General features: G+C 40.9%; 1 protein-coding gene across 1 annotated transcript in view; it reads right to left on the bottom strand.

Moving 5' to 3' along the window:
- The window catches only part of EZR (ezrin), a 51,526-nt gene that overhangs the window by 14,151 nt on the left and 19,560 nt on the right, over positions 1 to 17,815 (bottom strand). Inside the window, exons 2-5 of the mRNA XM_090042224.1 lie at positions 12,141 to 12,224; positions 4,524 to 4,619; positions 2,990 to 3,264; positions 1,397 to 1,480 (exon numbers count right to left, since the gene is read on the bottom strand). Of these exons, the coding sequence (XP_089898350.1) occupies positions 1,397 to 1,480; positions 2,990 to 3,264; positions 4,524 to 4,619; positions 12,141 to 12,224 (539 nt within the window). The remainder of the gene's footprint in view (positions 1 to 1,396; positions 1,481 to 2,989; positions 3,265 to 4,523; positions 4,620 to 12,140; positions 12,225 to 17,815) is intronic.

Raw genomic sequence — 17,815 nt, forward strand, 5'->3', positions numbered from 1 at the left:
AAGGAAGAATTTCTTTACTGTCCGAGCCCCCAAGGTCTGGAACAGCCTGCCAGCAGAGGTGGTTCAAGCACCTACATTGAACACCTTCAAGAGTAAACTGGATGCTTATCTTGCTGGGATCCTATGACCCCAGCTGACTTCCTGCCCTTTGGGCAGGGGGCTGGACTCAATCTCCCGAGGTCCCTTCCAGCCCTGATGTCTATGAAATCTATGAAAGCTTTTCCAAATTTGGCATGACCCTGGTTGAGAACCTCTGTTGTGCTGCCTTAGCTTGCCTCACGATTCTCAACCAGGGTGTTTTTGCTGCCCACCACTGTGGCTAGGTAAGAGTGCCCTGTGCTCTTTGTGCACAGTTGGAATGGAAAAGGCTGCAGCACAAGTCACCTCACCAGCCTGCTCTGGGCCGATCTGAGAACCCTAATGAGGCAGGAGAATGCAGACAAGCCACAGCCCTTCCCAGTGTAGCTGTACAGCAGATATACCACCCCAGTTGAGAACCACTGTGTTACAACTGTATAATTATAGCAATCCCTAAACAAGTACATCATAGGCAGGGGACCTTAGAAACATTTTTGTCATGGTGCGGGACAAAGAAAATAACATGTAGATAACGGAAAGAGTGAAGCAGCTGACTTTCCTACACAAGTCCAAATCCACTGTGCTTGAAAGCAAGCTTGGGCTAGGTTTCAAAAGCAAATGGTCTCCAAAGTTTCTCTGACCTGGGGAAAGGCATTTTGTGGCCAGAAGCTTGTCAAACAATCTCTCCCAACTATATAGTTGTAATAAAAGAAAAATAATAGATGAGAGAAGTGGTGCTGGGGTCTTTAAGAGGAGTCTAGATATACACCTTGCTGGGGTCGTTTGACCTCAGTACTCTTTCCAACCATGGCAGGGGGTCAGACTCGATCTGCTCAGGTCCCTTCCAACCCTAGAAACTATGAAACTATATTACCAAACAAAATCTTTCTTCCTCAGATGTCCCCTAGACCATCATGGTTACAAGGACACTACACCAGACAATCCACAGTTCACAGGGGTCTTCCCTATACATGGCAGCATTGATATCACAACTCAAATGTTCTATTCTCTTAAATTCAATTCTTATGATGTAAGCAGTCTATACCTGGTACCTAGCTACAGATTTGTTAGTCTGACAGGACAGCAATTTGTTCCTGGCTGCAAAATTCATTTTACTTTATAAATCCGTTTCCCATTCTGTTGAATTTTTGCATTTTATTCAATATTGGACAGGAAAAAAAAAGTTAGGGTCACATATTTCCAGAGCCAATCACCTTATAAGCCCATTGAAAACAAACAAAAGACAATGCATCATAAAAAAGCAAACTTAAGGAAACTAAGAGTGGAGGGGGGGTGGGACCTAGATGTAAGAACTCACTTGAGCATTCCACCATGTTCAGAATGCCAGACCTGGATCCGCTCTTCCCACTGATCTCTGGAAAGCTTGTGCTGGTCCATCACACTAATGCACAGAAGGGAAATGGAAAGCATTAAGTTCCTTATTCTGACACCTATGCTGATTTGCACTATTTGCTTTAGATCTGTATTCATATTTTTGTCTTCAAGATTTTACCTCAAGGTCTGCAGGTAAAGCCTGTTTAAAGGTTACTCCTGTAGCTTTTCAAAAGCATCACCATGACCAAAAAAGGCTTACATGCCTCCAGAGCAAACTCTTGCAGAGATCAACCTCATTAAAAGCCTTAGCTCCTGTCCTCTCACCCCTCCCCACAAGAAAAAAAAAGAGACCTGCACACTCCTCCATGATCTTGGAGAACTGGATTAGAAAGAGTAAAACACGAATGAAAGTGCCCACTTCTTTCCTGCAAGAACTCTTGGCTGTCACTGCCAAGAGTCAAAGCCATAAAATTATTTCACAAGGAAACACAGAAGCAGAAGATGCAAACTGCTTACCTAAGCAGGCCAGCTTATGGAAAGAAAAGTGTCTGCCACTGTAATATCAGTTAGCGAAACAAAAAGACAAAATTTATTTTTAAAATGGTGCCACATACCAGGATGTTCAGGAACAGGTGAGATAACAAGGTATCAAGGTGTGCATTTTCTTTGTCTCAGTGCAGGGGAATGTGGTAGATAACAATTTGAGCTGCCTTCCAGCCCCATAATCTAGAGCTCGTGGGCTGAATCCAGCCCATGGGCAGCCAGCAGTTCTGGCTGCTGTGTGGTGCCAGGTGGGTGGAACTGATTCTACTGTGCTAGGTGGGCAGGACTGCATCTGTCCAGTGCTGATGCAGCGGTATCCAGTGTGGACCCAAGTGGATGCCATAATCCCACCTGGAACCTGCCAGCTGCATCCACAATCAACTCTGGCACCTATCCAGGGTTGCTTCCAGGGCATTGGGTGGATGCAGTCAGCAGGTTCTGGGTTCAGGGGGAGGGCATGAGAGCCAGCCAATATAGTTGCCCATCTTTGTCTTAGGGAGGTTTGGTGAGCTGTTGCAGGGCAAACAAGAAGGGGTGCTGACCCATCGTCACAGCAGAGCTGGGGGTGGGAGGTGCTGAGTCAGCCTGCAACAGCTCACCAAACCTCCTTAAGTGGCCCTCCAGCCCAAATGAATTGCTCACCCCTGGTCTACAGCTTCAATTTTAAAATTAATGGCATGCAAGCTAAAATTCTCCAGGTTCAGGAGGTTCTAACAGTAGCCTGTTTTTCCTTACTCAAAAGCCAAAATGCTTGCATTAACATCTGCCACCACAATCATTGCCAGCACAGGCAGCGCCAAGAAGGCACTCAGAGAGGAAAAAGGTGAGCCCTCAGAGTAAGAATGCACCCTTACCCACTGCATGGAGGCAGAAAGCACTCTCCAGGCAGACATGTGATCTGCGTTAGATGGAGAAGAAATGCAGTGTTATTGTTGAAGCACTGCATCTTTTGACCAGACCACATGTTATTTAATAACCAGAAAAGAACAGAGGACTTAGTGCTGCTTAACTCCTTTATGATGTTTTTGCTCACCGTTGGGGGATAAGGCGTTCTGAGTTGAGGTATCCAGGCTTGTGCACGTCCTTATTGTAGTCTCCAAATTTGGCCTGTACAGCATAGGAGCCGAGCAGAACTGCCGTTTCAGGTGGGCAGTAGATCTCATCACTGAGGATCCCTTCCTTCACTTGCAGAAAGAAGAGCTTCTGGGTGATGTCCTGGATCAGCTCCTCAGAGACATCCTCAGGGAAGAACTTGGCACGGAATCTGAATTGGAGGGGGCTTTCTTTCCTGACTTCTTGAGCGGAGACCTGAACAGGTTAGAAAAGACCACAACAACTCTTGAGCATGCATTAATGGATAATGACATAAGTTCTTCATGTGGAAAATGGTTTAGTTTCTTTTATAGTGTATACCTGGAGAGCATTCTAGTTGAGGAGAATTCATTTCAGAACGCAACCAGCTGCAGCCCATGGTTTGCCCTGTTAGCATAGGGGCTCTTCTAAAACCATAGGTACATGTAGGGGCATGGGAATTTGTGGTGCACACCAAGATCAGGGCCCACAAGAAACACAAGTTTTAACCTACAATTCTTCTTCAAGCAACCCTGTTTAAACTGCAAAGAGACAGTGCACTTCCAGGACTCCCCACAGTTTCTATAGGTGGCACAAATATACTTAAGTGGATTATGTATATCAGTCAGTTTTGCTAGACTGAAAAATGTAGAGCCCCTTTGCATTTTGAGAAACAAGCAGAGGTTGTTCATGTATCATTTACAGTTCCACATGAAGCAACTAGCTGATTACACACTGCTCTCTCTCTTTGCTTTGAGCTGCTAAATAGCATAAAATATGCAAAAATACAACGCCTTCTGAATTATTTTTCCAGGCAAGCAATTACTGAAGTCACTGTAACTAGAAGCTGATATTTCTGTAGCAAACTCTGCATCCTGGAGCAAAGAAACTGCCGTAATGGATCAGATCAAGGGTCTATTTGATCCTGTGTAGTTTTTGACAATGACCAGCACCAGATGCTTCCGAGGAGGGTATATCCGCAAGATGTAGTGCATTCCATTAACAGATTTCATACTCATGAATAAGAGAACGTTAAATAGTTCAATTACAGCATGGAATAGGCTAACTTGGAAACAAACTGTTCATTCCAACAAGCCTGGCAACTGATCCTACACAAGCACAGAAGATTAAGCAACAGATGCCAACAGGTTCCACTAGCCAAAATAAACACAATGGCTGGTTATTCTGTGAAAAGCAATGATGTCACATTGGTTAGACTCAAGGTGTGCTCCAGCAGTGACTGCTGCCTTTACACAGCCACTACAGTTATCCTGGGAGCAGTGGCAAGCCTTCTGTTTGTCTGAGCATGACTCACAGTAGTCCCGTGAACCACAAGTAACCCCTAAAAAAAGCACACCAGAAAATTTATAGCTATTGAAGGTTAAAGAATTATTAATAGTATTACGGGATTGCAACATCAGCAGCTGATAACACAGCAGGGATCCCATACCAAAACTTTAACCTCCATTCATCAGTTAACCCTGAATCTCAATTACCTTTTTATCAAGTTTCAGCCACGTCTGAAATCCTTTGTTGTCCTCATACTGAAGACCAAAGTACCAGACTTCACGCAGGCCTATCGTTTTCACCACCTGCAAGAGAGGGGAAAAAAAACCCCCAAAAACACCCAGTTGACATGGCTGTGAAGTTTCATTTGTCCCTCTAAGCATGGTCTCAGCCTGAACTCCATATCTGTATTATGTTTTAAGAGGCATCCCTTTACTTCACCTACCCAAGGGTGCAGCCTTCAAAGCTCTCTACCTGCAGCCCTTGTCTGCTGACCCAGTCTACTTAATTTCATCTCTCAGCCTGAAGCCTTCGCAATAAAGAAGCTAAGCTACATGTTTCAATCCTCAAGTTGTGTGTGTGCAGAAACAACTGACAGAAATGTGTGCTTTACCTACAGTGGTTTTCAATGGATTTCAGCCTGCTGTTTGAGCATCAGAATTGCAGACCAGCTGGTTTCTCAGGCTAACAGAGTGATACTGAAAGTATGAGCAGTTTTACAATTTAGATCGGGATCCTTTTCATCCCCTTGGGTTATGGTGCTACTCCTTGGTTGAAGAAAGGAATTTCAGTGCCCTAACTCCATGCATTGAGGATAGCCACACACCTGTGTAAACATCTTGTTCCCAAGTCCAAATACCACTTATTCTGAACCCTTAGCTAGGTAGTAGCATGGGTTTCTCTGAATTCAGTACTCATCAATAAACTAGTTGTCAATAGCACGTGAGGATTAAGACCATCTTAACCAGCATTTTCCGTGGGCATTACTGCTTCAGCAGCCACCATAGATTGCCTGTTGCTAATCAGTAACATACAGAAATGTACATGACCCTGGAAAATGCATTAACGAACACAGGGAGAAACTGAGCTTTACTCTAAATATTCTGAGGGAGAAAATGGCAATACCTTCAAATACTTGCCCAGCATTAGCAACTCTTGTGATATCAGTGAACTTCTTTAAAACTCTGAATCCAGGAGCAAGGGCATCTGGGATTCTTAATATTTATTTATAAAATAAAAATATTAAGTTTCTAGTGCATGTGAGTGCAGAGGAGAAAAAAGGTTGAAAGTGTGACTCCTGAAGTCTCCAATACAGGAAGAAAGAGAAGCCTTTAACCGTTTTCTAATCTCACTATTTTAAAAAGCTAATGATAAATGCTTGGAGTGAATACCACTTAAAAACCAGTGTCAAAATTTGTATGCTGTTGCATGCTGTGCTTTACCATAAAAGATTTTAGAAACAAGTTTCCCCATGGCCACAATAGAAAATGTAAAGGATATTGAAGCAACACATTCCAAAAATCTCTTACGTGTTCTACTTGGCTAGGTGGAGAAGGGGTGCTCGTACAAATTGAAAAGGGACAAGTAACAGCAACATACTCGTAGGCAAAGAAGGAAAGCAAGCAGGAACAAAATACTATAGCTATTTTTACCTGCATTATTAAAGTAAAAGGTCTTATTTTGCTGTCAGAAATCTGAATGGTCTCATAGGACACCTAGCAAAGGGGGAATACCCCCCCAAAATGAGGAAAGCAATTAGGATTTGGCTCACGTTTTGCAAGAGAGAGACTTAAACCTGTAATTGTACTGAGGACAGTTTGAGCTAAATCATGTTAAATAGAGATATAGCTGAATCTACTCTCTAGCAACACTAGCTCACAGTAGCAAGGCCTTAATAAGTCATTAAGCACTTCCAAAGAAGGTTAACTGTATAAAAGCACAGTATAATTTCTTTAAGAAACCACTTTGACAGACAGCATACAATATTTAGTTTCTCTCTACAGATCACCAGGTAAATGGATGACAGACTAGGTGAACGCTGCTCCTTTAGCTTTGGAAATTCCTGAATGTTTAACTCCATGTTCCACTTTCATATTTATACTATCATGAGAAAAGTTAGCATACACACTGTCACTTGTGCGCACGATTGTTTATAAAAAACAAAAAATCACAGACACAGAATTAACCTATATCCACACTTTTCAGAAGTGCTTAAAGAGTTCCAGGATGCAAGAAAGAGCAGCAAGCAGATATGATATAATCGCTGTATAAAAGCATATTTCCCCTTTATTTGTTTGCTGAATTAGCAAATTTAATATTTGGATAGATGGGTGATCCATCAGCTTGGGTAGACACCAAACTCTGGTTAACTGGTCTCTGGATTTGCAGAACACAAAATAGACAAACAGCTCTGAACTTTGCTTACTCTGAACAACTGGCTGATGAGTTAAGGCAGTGACTCTCAATCAAGGTGTTGCTAAACCAAAAGGTACCATCAGAAACTGTGCATGCAACTCTTTCACCAGAAATACCCATAAATTACTTTGCAAATTCCTATAAAGCAGTAGATCTATTTTTGGGTGTTCCAAGAAATCACAGAAAGTGCTCTGAAGCTCTTACAATGGGGAAGAATCTGAATGTGTCCAATTTAAGAGGAAAAGGGCTAGAACATTTACAAGCCTAGCTACTGGTCTTCTTTTTAGATTTAAATTCTGCATGAATTGAAGCCAAAGGTCAGCAGGATAGCTGCAGTGAATTAACACTTTAGGTCTACCTTTGACAATAAATCAGATTTACTGTGTGAAAGGCTGCTTACTAGGCCATGAACTCAAAATGCAGCACCCATTCATGTAGATTTCAATCTTATCCCACTACTTACAAATACATCTTAGAAAGAGGGTAACAGATATATTCAACTTTGCCTTCATGGGAAAGGTAACTGACATAGCTATAAAGGGTTTCTGCTATAACCTACTTTGGTTAGTTTCGTCAAGTAGACAAGTCCTTAACCCAGGGTGGATATGATTTCAATCAACTTGATTTAAAATCACTCATCAGGAAGCCTTGGTTTAATCATTGGTTTCTACAAAAAGTGCATTCTTGTTCTTTGATATCCTTTAGCTTCTTGAAACTTTGCACTTTTAGAGAAAGGTAAGGGCTTGACTGTGTATATAAAACTTGCCAGTAGCGCTGATGGGTGGTTAATCAGGTCTGTTATCTCTTATTTCCATATAGTGCTGTTAACAAGGATGCTCTCTCTGGAGACAAATCCAGTCTGATAAGTGAAACTAAGCATCACAGAGATGCTTAATGAGCAACGAGTCCCACTGGGTAGAGTGGTTTTCTATAATCTTTACTAATCTACAGAGAAGCCTCTGGAAACCCTATAAATTTGGGTCTTTAACATAGTTCATGGCCTGTTGTAACATTTATAAAAACTTTTCTAAAAATGTTACATGAATATATGATCTCAAATAGCATACAATTAGAAGTTAATCTCTATTCCATGATGATATCTTTGATCTTTAACATAAATTAAAGCCATCTTTATATAGGATTTATTTTTAATGTTTTAAGATGCTTTAAAAAAAGATTTAATAAAAAAAAAATTGTTGATTTTTATCCAGCCTGCCTTAACCTGACTTCTAGCAAGGAATAAGGTCAGGTTAGATGGAAAAAAAAAAACCATTTAAAAAACTGACAAACAGGCTAGTAACAAATGAATCATCTTCTTAGGGCAGCTCAGCATGAGCATTTAATATTGCTTCTGGCTTTCTGTTTTAGTCTGATGCAGGCCTACAGGTATCATCTCCGATCAGCTGAAATCCAAGCTTAGTAATATAGACACCCAATTTACAATATTCATCAGAAAGTATATGGTGTATCAGAGGAATACAGGAGTGAAAGGGACCTCCTGAGTCTTCAAAAAAATCTCTTTTGCTAACAAGGCAACCAATCAAAATAATCTTTCCAGACACTGCTTCTCTTCCAGGATTTAGTGGCTTTATTATTTTCACACACGCACAGTTTCTGAAAAAACACCATGCCTTGTGGCTCCCTTTCACGTGAGATTATGCATTATGGTTGGTTGTTGGTACTGATGTTCAACTTTAGAATAAAGGGCAGAGGTTTCTGTTCCATTTCTAAGATACTTCATCATAAGAAACTGAGGAGTTGGAGTCTTAGAATAAAGACCGGTTTCAAATTTAAACCCCACACACATACTTATTGAATTTAAGTGCATGGGGTGTAAGTCATTTTAATAAAGTACCAGCTTTATCAATAGCAGTAACTTATCATTCCTCTATACCAGGAGGCCCAAAGTTAAGCGGTTTCTAATCAGATCCCCAGCTCTTGCTCTTTTAATTGGTGATAGACTAGTCACAGGTACAGAACCCTGGGAGGATATAAATATAACATAGAAGTGCTCAACCCCTGGCCCGTGAGCCAGATTTGGCCCATGGTGCTATGTCATCCAGCCCTGGAATGTGAAGTGGGGGAGTGATGGTACTGCTTCCTCACTGTCATATTTCCAGGAAGGAGGGGAAGCAGGCCCTAAATGTTGCACTGAGTGCCTGAATCCAGCACAAAGGGCTGGGGGTGGCAGGGGGAAGGCTGGACCCCTAAGGCCCAATCCCTGCACATGGGGACGGGAGGGGAGGTAATACTAGGCCCCAGAGTCCAATTTGACCTGTGGACCATCCCTAGGCCACTAAGCTGGTCCATGTGGTCAAAAGCCCCGATTTAAAAGATATTCAGAGTAAAATGTGTCAGTTCTGCAGTACATCCATGTTATCACCTCCCAAATATTTTGACACCCCCCCCCCAATCATATAGTTAATGGTTAAAATCTGTAAGGAGAGAGTGAGGGTGACGGTGGAGATGGGAAAAGAAAAGTCCGGGGGGGGGGGGCAAACCATTATTAAAACACTGGCTGGAAAAAACAAAAACACAAGGAAAAGAGCTGTTTAAGTCAAATCTCCAAATATTTCCCACTTGAAAAAACCCTCAAAATTCTATTGCTGTTAATGAAAACCCTTAAACTTTACATTTAGGACAAAAACAATTCTTCCTTGCTGAATTTTAAGGATTAAAGAGGAGGCTAGAGACAGGGAAAGAGATATTTGAGAGAGACCCTCAAATACAAGTTTTCCAATTAAAGCATGTTACTTAACTATAGTGAGCAGCAGTAAAAATTTGAGGGTCTTGTTCTCAAGAGAGCTTAATGTATGTTGGGGTCCTAAGCCTCACTGAAAAAAGTCAAAGGGGTTTTGGTTCCTAAAGATCACATACTTCAAGGCACCTCTGCAGGCACACGAATTACCACTACACACTCACCTCAAGTGCTTCCATTGTGCGTGGAGGTGGGAGGGTGTGAAGTTTAGGGAAAAAAAAGTTTAAGCTAGGTCTATAGGTATGTCTTTCCATTCACTGGTGGCTAACTAAATCCTGCTTCAATGAAACAGTTGTATTGGAGCCTTGATGCACCATCTATCAATATTTCAAATCTAGCCCAGGTCAGAAACAACACAATAAAGCTGTGAGTTCCTACAATAACATCTGGATTTGCAAGTTTTGTTTGTTAATGTTCAAGTACTGCAGCAACTGGAATTCAGGCAAACAAATCCCCAGAACCCCTCTTCTTCCTGCAGTTTGTTCTTCTTTCTAGGAGAAAAAGAATTGTCAAGAAGCATCTCCATCGTTCCCAACAGAACCTGTTGGCTCTAACCCTCTCTCTCTGGTACCTCACTCAAAGTGTGTTGTCAAAATCTGGTACAAAAGGAGAAACACTCTTTAGTCAACACTCCCTACTTGACCTTAGAGATTGCACAGCCTTTGTTAACAAAGCTAGTAGGAGATGGGAAAAGAAAACTGTTTCTCAGTGTTTTGTTTAAAAAAAAAAAAAAATCCATTAAAACTTGCCTTCTTTACACACATTTAGTCCTCCAAACAGCTAGGTCAGTGATAAGGGTCTTGTGAGAAGCAGGCCTTGAATAAGTTAGGCTAAACCAGGTCTATTTCTGTTGTACAAAAATCATGTTGTGCATTTTCTCTGTGTAGAAAGAGTCCAAAGACACAGACAAAAGTTTACAAAGTGTTGTTTGCCTCAATCTAGTCACCCCTTCCATTTCCTCATTCTGCAATTTAGCAGCTCCGCTTTCTGTTCCATGGCAGCGCACGAAGAGCTGAAGGCTTCCTTAAGGAGATCCTCAGAGCCAGAGCAGGACACGGTTTGGCTGCTCATGTCCTTTAGCCCCATGGCTTGGAACACCAGCTTCTTTGCTTTGCTTTGTCTGATGAGTCGGCATGCCTTATAAAAAAAATCGCTTCAAATCAGTGCACAGATCTCCTGACTTTTCCGTTACATGGCTCCAAACCCACCAACATCTTTGTCAAGTCACCACCTCTGGACCTCAGTTTCCCACATCACCAAAGAATGGGGAGCTGCCTTTGTCAAGAGCTCCAAGACTCCATTCAAAGGGTGTTATGACAGAAGTGCAGAGTAGTACTATAGCTTCCTGTGGAAAAAAGGTTTAGCTTATGTATTTAAAAAGCTACACAGTGGAATTCTACATATTCGGTTAAGAAATTCTTCCTTCTTTTAAGGACATAACCCTTATATCATCACCTAGATATTTAGCAAGTATACTTTAGGGAAGAATTTTACCAAGTTCAACACAACTACGCTCACCAAAAATAATTAAGAAAAAAAATAGCTCAAATTTGGACACCAAGAAGTCTACAGAAATGTTATTAGCTTAAAAAGTAAGGCATTATCCAGATAAAATGAGTTTAAAATAGCCCATTTTTCACAAAAAAGAGAAGGAATTAAACAGAGGGAAAACACCTCTGTCATAGTCTACCACATCTCTGCCACTAGGGTTAAGTAACTAACCCTTTAGGCCAGGGACTTTTACCAGTATAAGCGATCAGAAACTGGTCTATGCCCATAACAAACAGACTGGTTTAAAAATAGCAGAACCTGCTCTAAGATTTCCAGTCTCCCCATCCCCTCCCCCCCCGAAAATGTGTGCTCTGTTCACTACTGATCTAAAAACTACACCATACAGAAAATCGTGCAACTTAGGATTTACTTAGTCTTGGGGTCTTTGAATGTCTGTACCCAGCCTTAGAGGGGAATTAAAGATTCAGGTGCCCAGCAGTGACTATACACCAAATAATATAGCACCCATTTCCAAGACATAAATCCTGGAGAGCATGAATCAATCTCCCCTATCCTTTGGGATGTAAATCATTGCCACAGCCACTTCATTCTGAAGGCCTATTTTCTCTTCTGCCCTGTTGTATGCTCAGAGCAGGGAGAGGGGTTGTACAGTTTGCTTCTCTGAGAAAGAAGCTACTTACAATAACTCATTAAACTGGTACAATGTGACAGCAACTGTACTGAATTCTAGCCATTATGATTATAATTCATGTTTATTAGGAGCTGGCTGTGTACTCTGTTACTACACTGGAAGTTTGACCCAGGAAGAGCCTCTGTGGGACAAAAATAAGGCAACTACTGGCAGCTGCAAATGCAAGAGCGGATATTCAAACAGGCAGGCAATTTATTTGATAAATGATATGAAAAGCCGGGGCCAAATGCCTACAAGAATCTCCGTTTATTACTACTTCATATGTATTGCCTCAGAGTCCAAAGTATCCAGTCAAGATCAGGTTCCCATTGTACAAAGCTTTGACAAAACATAAAAAGACTTGGTCCCTGACACAAAGGGGAACTTGCAGTAGAAGCACAGCCGAATATTGGATTTTTAAGAAAAGCAAGAAAAAGACAAAAACAAATAGGTACCCAACTGCTTACTGACCTGGTCAAAGAGCTGCTTGCCTGTGGTGTTAGGCTGGATGGCAAACTCCAGCTCCGCGTCCACAGTGGTAACTCGAACATTTATCTAAAAGAGACCGGGGGGGAATTACAAGTATTATTTTTAAAGCATTACACAAACAGCAAAAGTCACAGAATCCATCACCTGAGTGCTAGCAGGCCTGGTCTCATATGCAATATTGCTTCCAAAACATGGAAGCATTATTTCATTAAAAGCAAATAAACTTTTTCTTCAATGCCTACATGCCTCTCTGGCTGATGAACAATCATTATAAGCAATGGCTTCAGTCTACTTTTTAATACATTTACATTTTAGTACATGCTTCAAATTACATTTTGTTAATGCACAGACCAAGTTAATCAAAGGGACTAATTTCACTAGGTTATCTAGATTGCTCCACAGATTTTGTTACTTGCACAGTAATTGGATTGAATTTCTGATTAAAGGAGAAGGCACTTTAGTAACGACTGTTTCGAAGCTTGGAATGTCCTGAGCATGTTGTCTTTATATCACCCTTTTAAGAAAGGCTGAAATGTACTAAGTTGAATTAAAGGCTTTTAAAAATTATAGTTTAGCCCCAATTTATGCTGGAGCTGGATTTAAGCCAAGGTTTTAAAAAGGTAAAGAAAAGCTTCCGATTTATTCCTTGGAGACCATCAGCATTAATCCAATAAGCATAAATTATTATGATCATAAGAATAACCGAGCACATAAAAAGGATGCTCTAGAGTAACCAAACATTTTAATAGCTAGCATTTTACAGGAAGTGTGATATATTGGCTTCTCAATGGCAGAATAAATTAACATTGTATTAAAGGGCTGTTTTTTGTTTACTAGTAAAATCTCAACAATTAGTCAGAAAGCAGTAAAAGCAGCAACCAAACCTACAGGGAATAACAAACAAACAACAGCAAGAAAATAGCAGCTTAGGAAAGGATTATCTGCAGCTATGAGAATTTAGTACTGCTTGTGATATAACAACACTACTATTTCCAAAAGTATACAAGAAAAAAAAAAAAAAAAAAAAAAAAAAAGCTATAAATCAGGAAAACTTTCCCAGAAGTGTATGACATCCTCAAGCAGAAAAGGATAAGAGACTCTAAGGAGCAGCTTCCCAGTCACAGAGAGGTTCAAGTTCAAATAGTTTTCTACTATCAAATAAAAACAGGTATGACAGTTAATTGCCTTGGTGTATATGCAATCTTAAAAATTAGCGCTTGCATTGCTGGTAAAATATTACCCATGCTAGTTTTAGTGCATTGAACTACAAAAAATAGATTAATTTATATTAAAATAAAGGCTATTTTCAGTTACCCAAACAGTTCTCAGTGTTGTTAAAAAGAGATGCTATTTAAAAAGCCTTTTACTCCCACACTAGCTCACTTAAATTTCTGCCAGCTGTTTATTCACAGGACAGTCCTGTTGTGAAACTGCAGGTCCCCTGTGGCCAAACCCAAGAAGCTGGCTGCTAGGTGATGCTTGAGAGTATACTGAAGTGACAGAATACTGTCTGAATTGAAGAGTCTGGGGTTTGTTTTATTTTAAATCTAAAAAGCGTTTAAAAACGTGTGTTTTCCCCGAGTATTGTACATCCCTACTTATGCTAAATCCAGTGGAGAGGTGAGACAATATTCTACTTCCATACTTTCTCCCCCTACCCCCACCAAGAACAAGTGTCTAAATGATATCCAAAGTAAAAAATGGTCTTGGGTACAAAAGTTAAGGAAAAAAAAAAAAAAAGGCATTTATTGCTAGAAAGACGACGACCAGAATGTGAATGTATAACATGTTCAAATACAGAGGGGCAACTCTGCCCTGCCTGTGTTCAAGTATGGCATCCTTTTGCCCAACCCCTCCCCACACAGTTTAGTCAAATAATATTCTACTCTAATCTCTCCCCATACCCTCTAAAGAATGTATGCATTCATAATCCTTATACAATACAAGCCTGCAATTCCTTATTTATTTATACTTCTGGCTGAAAACCACAATGCAAGTAAAATAAAAATTTGTAAGGATAGACAGGTTGAAGGGGGTATCTCTCCCACTCGGAGCCCAATTCTGCAGCCTTGAAACACAAAGAATTGCAGTGGACATCCACATACTCTTCTGGTCCTAGATGCAACAGAGTAAAACAGTATAAAAAGGGGTTATTTGGGTTCTTTAGCTCTCTAGCATGGAAAAAAACCCAAAAGACAAAAACAAAACCACACACACACTTAAGATCAGATATTCTGGTACCAAGATATCTTTCTTGCTATCATTAGAACTGAGCGTCACAAAAACCATCACAATTGGCAACTTTTTTTTTTTTTTTTTTTTTTTTTTTTTTTTTTTTTACAGATGCCAGCTCTTACACCCTTGTTTCTTTCTAAAATTCTGGGAATTGGGTTTACTTCCAACATTAACACTTTGTTTTGTTGCAAAGATTTACACTGCAACTTTTAAACAGGAAGTGGTGTGGTTGCCTGGTTACATACCACTCTTTCCTGGAGTATGACACCCCTGGGACTCTGTGGAGATCACATTAATGAATCCCCACTACACGCTTCCAAAGGATTCAATTCAAAGACCAGCAGAGCCTATGGAGAATTTGAATGCAAAGGGTCTGGATTTCAAGTACTGCCTTGCTGAGGGATCAGCCAAAGACCTGGGGAGGAAAAAAATAAAAAGAAGACGACACTGACCTCTTGAAATGTTCTTTCCTGCAATTTCAATAGTTTAGGGCCTATCTAGAATTATCTGCGTCTCCTACCTACTTTTTTTTCTCTCCACTCTCCTCATGGTAATAAAACTTGTTTTAGGCAAGAGCTTAGTGGTCTTAAGAGTGTTTCTAGGAAGCTTCCACAGAGCCAGGGTACATAAATAAGTTCTTAGCTGCTGCAGAGATGTAATGACAGAAGAACCCTGAAAGCTAAGCTCACGTGAGATCCTTGGTTTAAGTAGGAGATATCAAGGCTCTTTCCCATACGTCACAATCAGTGGGAGGGCTGTAAACAGTATGGCCCATAGGAAACAGAAGTTGTACTACACACAAGTTAACACACTAAAACTACATGGCTACAGACACACAACTGAAGATGCTATTATGGAAGCAGTCAGGTTCACTAATCAACATGTAGGTGAACTGGAATTAAATGGAAGCCTGATTAAGGCGGAGGCTTCCGTGTGAGACACTGTGCTATCCCACAGAGATGACAAGCCCCCAGTTCAAGACACCATTAACAAATCTGGGCAGTGTGTTATGACTGAAACTTGGCCAAGCGGCAGAAGCTCAAACAGCTAAAAAAAAAAACAACCTAACAAAAATACTAATATGTTTAGCATATACAAGAGCTAAAGAGTGTTAGCTTTCTACTTTTAGGCCTAATTCTGGAAACATTTTATAAGTATAAATTATAATTGGTCAAATATATAGAGTCAAGTGAATACCGTATTTACTCACATGTAAAAGATGACCCTGAATGCAAGGTGAGCTCCCAATAATTTGATTCTACATGGAAAGGTTATTAAATTGAAACTATTGAAAAAGTTTGCCTTAAATTTGTCCTCTTCCCACTGCTACAGCATGGAAAATAAAATCTGGGAGGAAGGAAAGGGAGAGGGAGTCAGGTGGCCCCCTTGCCCTCCCCCAACTCTGAGGACACAGAAGCAAGAGACAAGTTTGAAAACACTAACCTTGAAATAAACATGTGAATAGTAAATTTAGTTCATCCAAAAATTGATACATTTTACCTTTTTTGAAACTGCTATGAGTTTTATCACAGGTACTCTATAACCATGCTTTTAAGCAACACTTTTGTACCTACTTATATATAGTATGACCTGTGCATAATATTAGTCCAAAGCCAAAAGGCTCATGATTGGGCTGGGCCCCAGCAGAGGCAACAGCATTTCAAGCCAGGGTGACCCCATAGCTCAGCACTGCCCAGTATGTATATGTACTCCAGACATCACCCCCCCCCCAAGAAAGATCCATGTGCCAATTAGTCCCCCACTTATAACTGGAACTGGGTATTTGTTCCACAAGGCCTGGAATCCTTCAACAATGTACATGCAGATATGCAACAAGCTGACAGAAGGATTCTGGGTGAATTGTTTGGGGTCCCGCTTGGTGATGTTTGCCAAACATTTCAGGCTGGTGAAGAAAACAGGAATAATTGGAAATGGGAAAAAACGCACAACTCAGCTGTGGGACTGAAGAGGCAGTTAAAAAAAGTATACAATGTAGCAGCTCACCATGACTTGTTTTTTTTAAAAGTCAGTGCTGAGGGGGACTGAGTGCAAATGGGCACTACCATATATTTTATTTAGAGAGGCTGTACTAACTTATGAGTTGCACTGGCCTATCCTTGTGGTAGGTTCTTGGCCTTGTGGCTCATATCAAGCCTCTTGTGGGACAGAGGATGCTTGCCAGTTTGTAGCACCATATGTGGTGTTTAGAACTATTGAGTTCTGCTCAAATCATTCTGATTTGGAATTGATTTGGCCGATTTGACCTGGAACATGAAATACATTAATAAAAGAGTGTCCAACAGTGTTTGCTGATTATGGGCCATGTGTTTTACAGTCATGCTCAGTGTTGGCTGCATTTAAATGAACTTCATAGTTGGTTTCCACTGCTATGCTTTTGGCAGCAGTTTAATGATAGATAATGTATTTAATGAGGTTTCTTTGTATGTGAATGCAAGACAAGGGGCTTTTTTCCTACGATGATTTGGGGGAGATATTTATTTGAATACAAGATTAATATGGAAATATTTGCAGGATCAGTTCCTTAGATGACTGTATTAGATATGTTGCGTTACATTATTACCTTTTCCATATACAGATACTTAAAAAAAAAACCCAAGAACAAGACAAAAGCCTTGCTGGGGAACGGAAGGGAGGAAGAAAGAATGCTGCACTCCAGATTCCAAGCCATAACTGCACAAGTTATGAACTATACATTTATCCTCCTCCCTAGGTTTTCCAGTAGAATCATAAAAATGAGCTATCAAAGTTTATTCTCAGTCTATGCTAACACTGTGTGCTTAAAGAAGAACTGCATAGCTTATCTGATGGACTGTAGTTAGGCTGAAGTTATGGGTTAGTGTTTTACATCTGCTCTGAACAACATACTTGTCATGGAAGCTGGAGACTGGAAATAAAGGAAAATTTTGTTTAGGCTCCCCCATGAAGGAGGGGAGCTAGCAGGTGTTATTGCAGGGCCCTTGGCACGGTTTTATGAACGCTCGTGGTGCTCGGGCCAGGTGCCGAATGATTGGAAGGTAGCCAACATGGTCCCCATCTTTAAATAAGGGAGGAGGGAGGACCCAGGCAACTATAGGCCCATCAGCCTTACCTCAATCCTAGGGAAACTCTTTGAGAAGATCATCATGGAACACATCTGTGGTGGGCTGGCCTCAGAGATGATGCTCAAGGGCAACCAGCACGGTTTCATTAGGGGGAGGTCATGTCAGACCAACCTGATTGCCTTTTATGATTAGGTCACAAAAGCGTTGGATGCAGGTGTTGCCGTGGATGTAGTCTTTCTGGACTTCAGCAAGGCCTTTGACACCATCTCCCTCCCCATCCTCATTAAGAAATTGGGTGACTGTGGCATTGATGCCTACACAGATGGACTGCAGATTGGCTGAAGGGTTGCACTCAGACGG

Source organism: Crocodylus siamensis, chromosome 1 (assembly GCF_052110815.1).
Source record: "Crocodylus siamensis isolate JL-2025a chromosome 1, ASM5211081v1, whole genome shotgun sequence".
NCBI classification, from domain to species: Eukaryota; Metazoa; Chordata; order Crocodylia; family Crocodylidae; genus Crocodylus; species Crocodylus siamensis.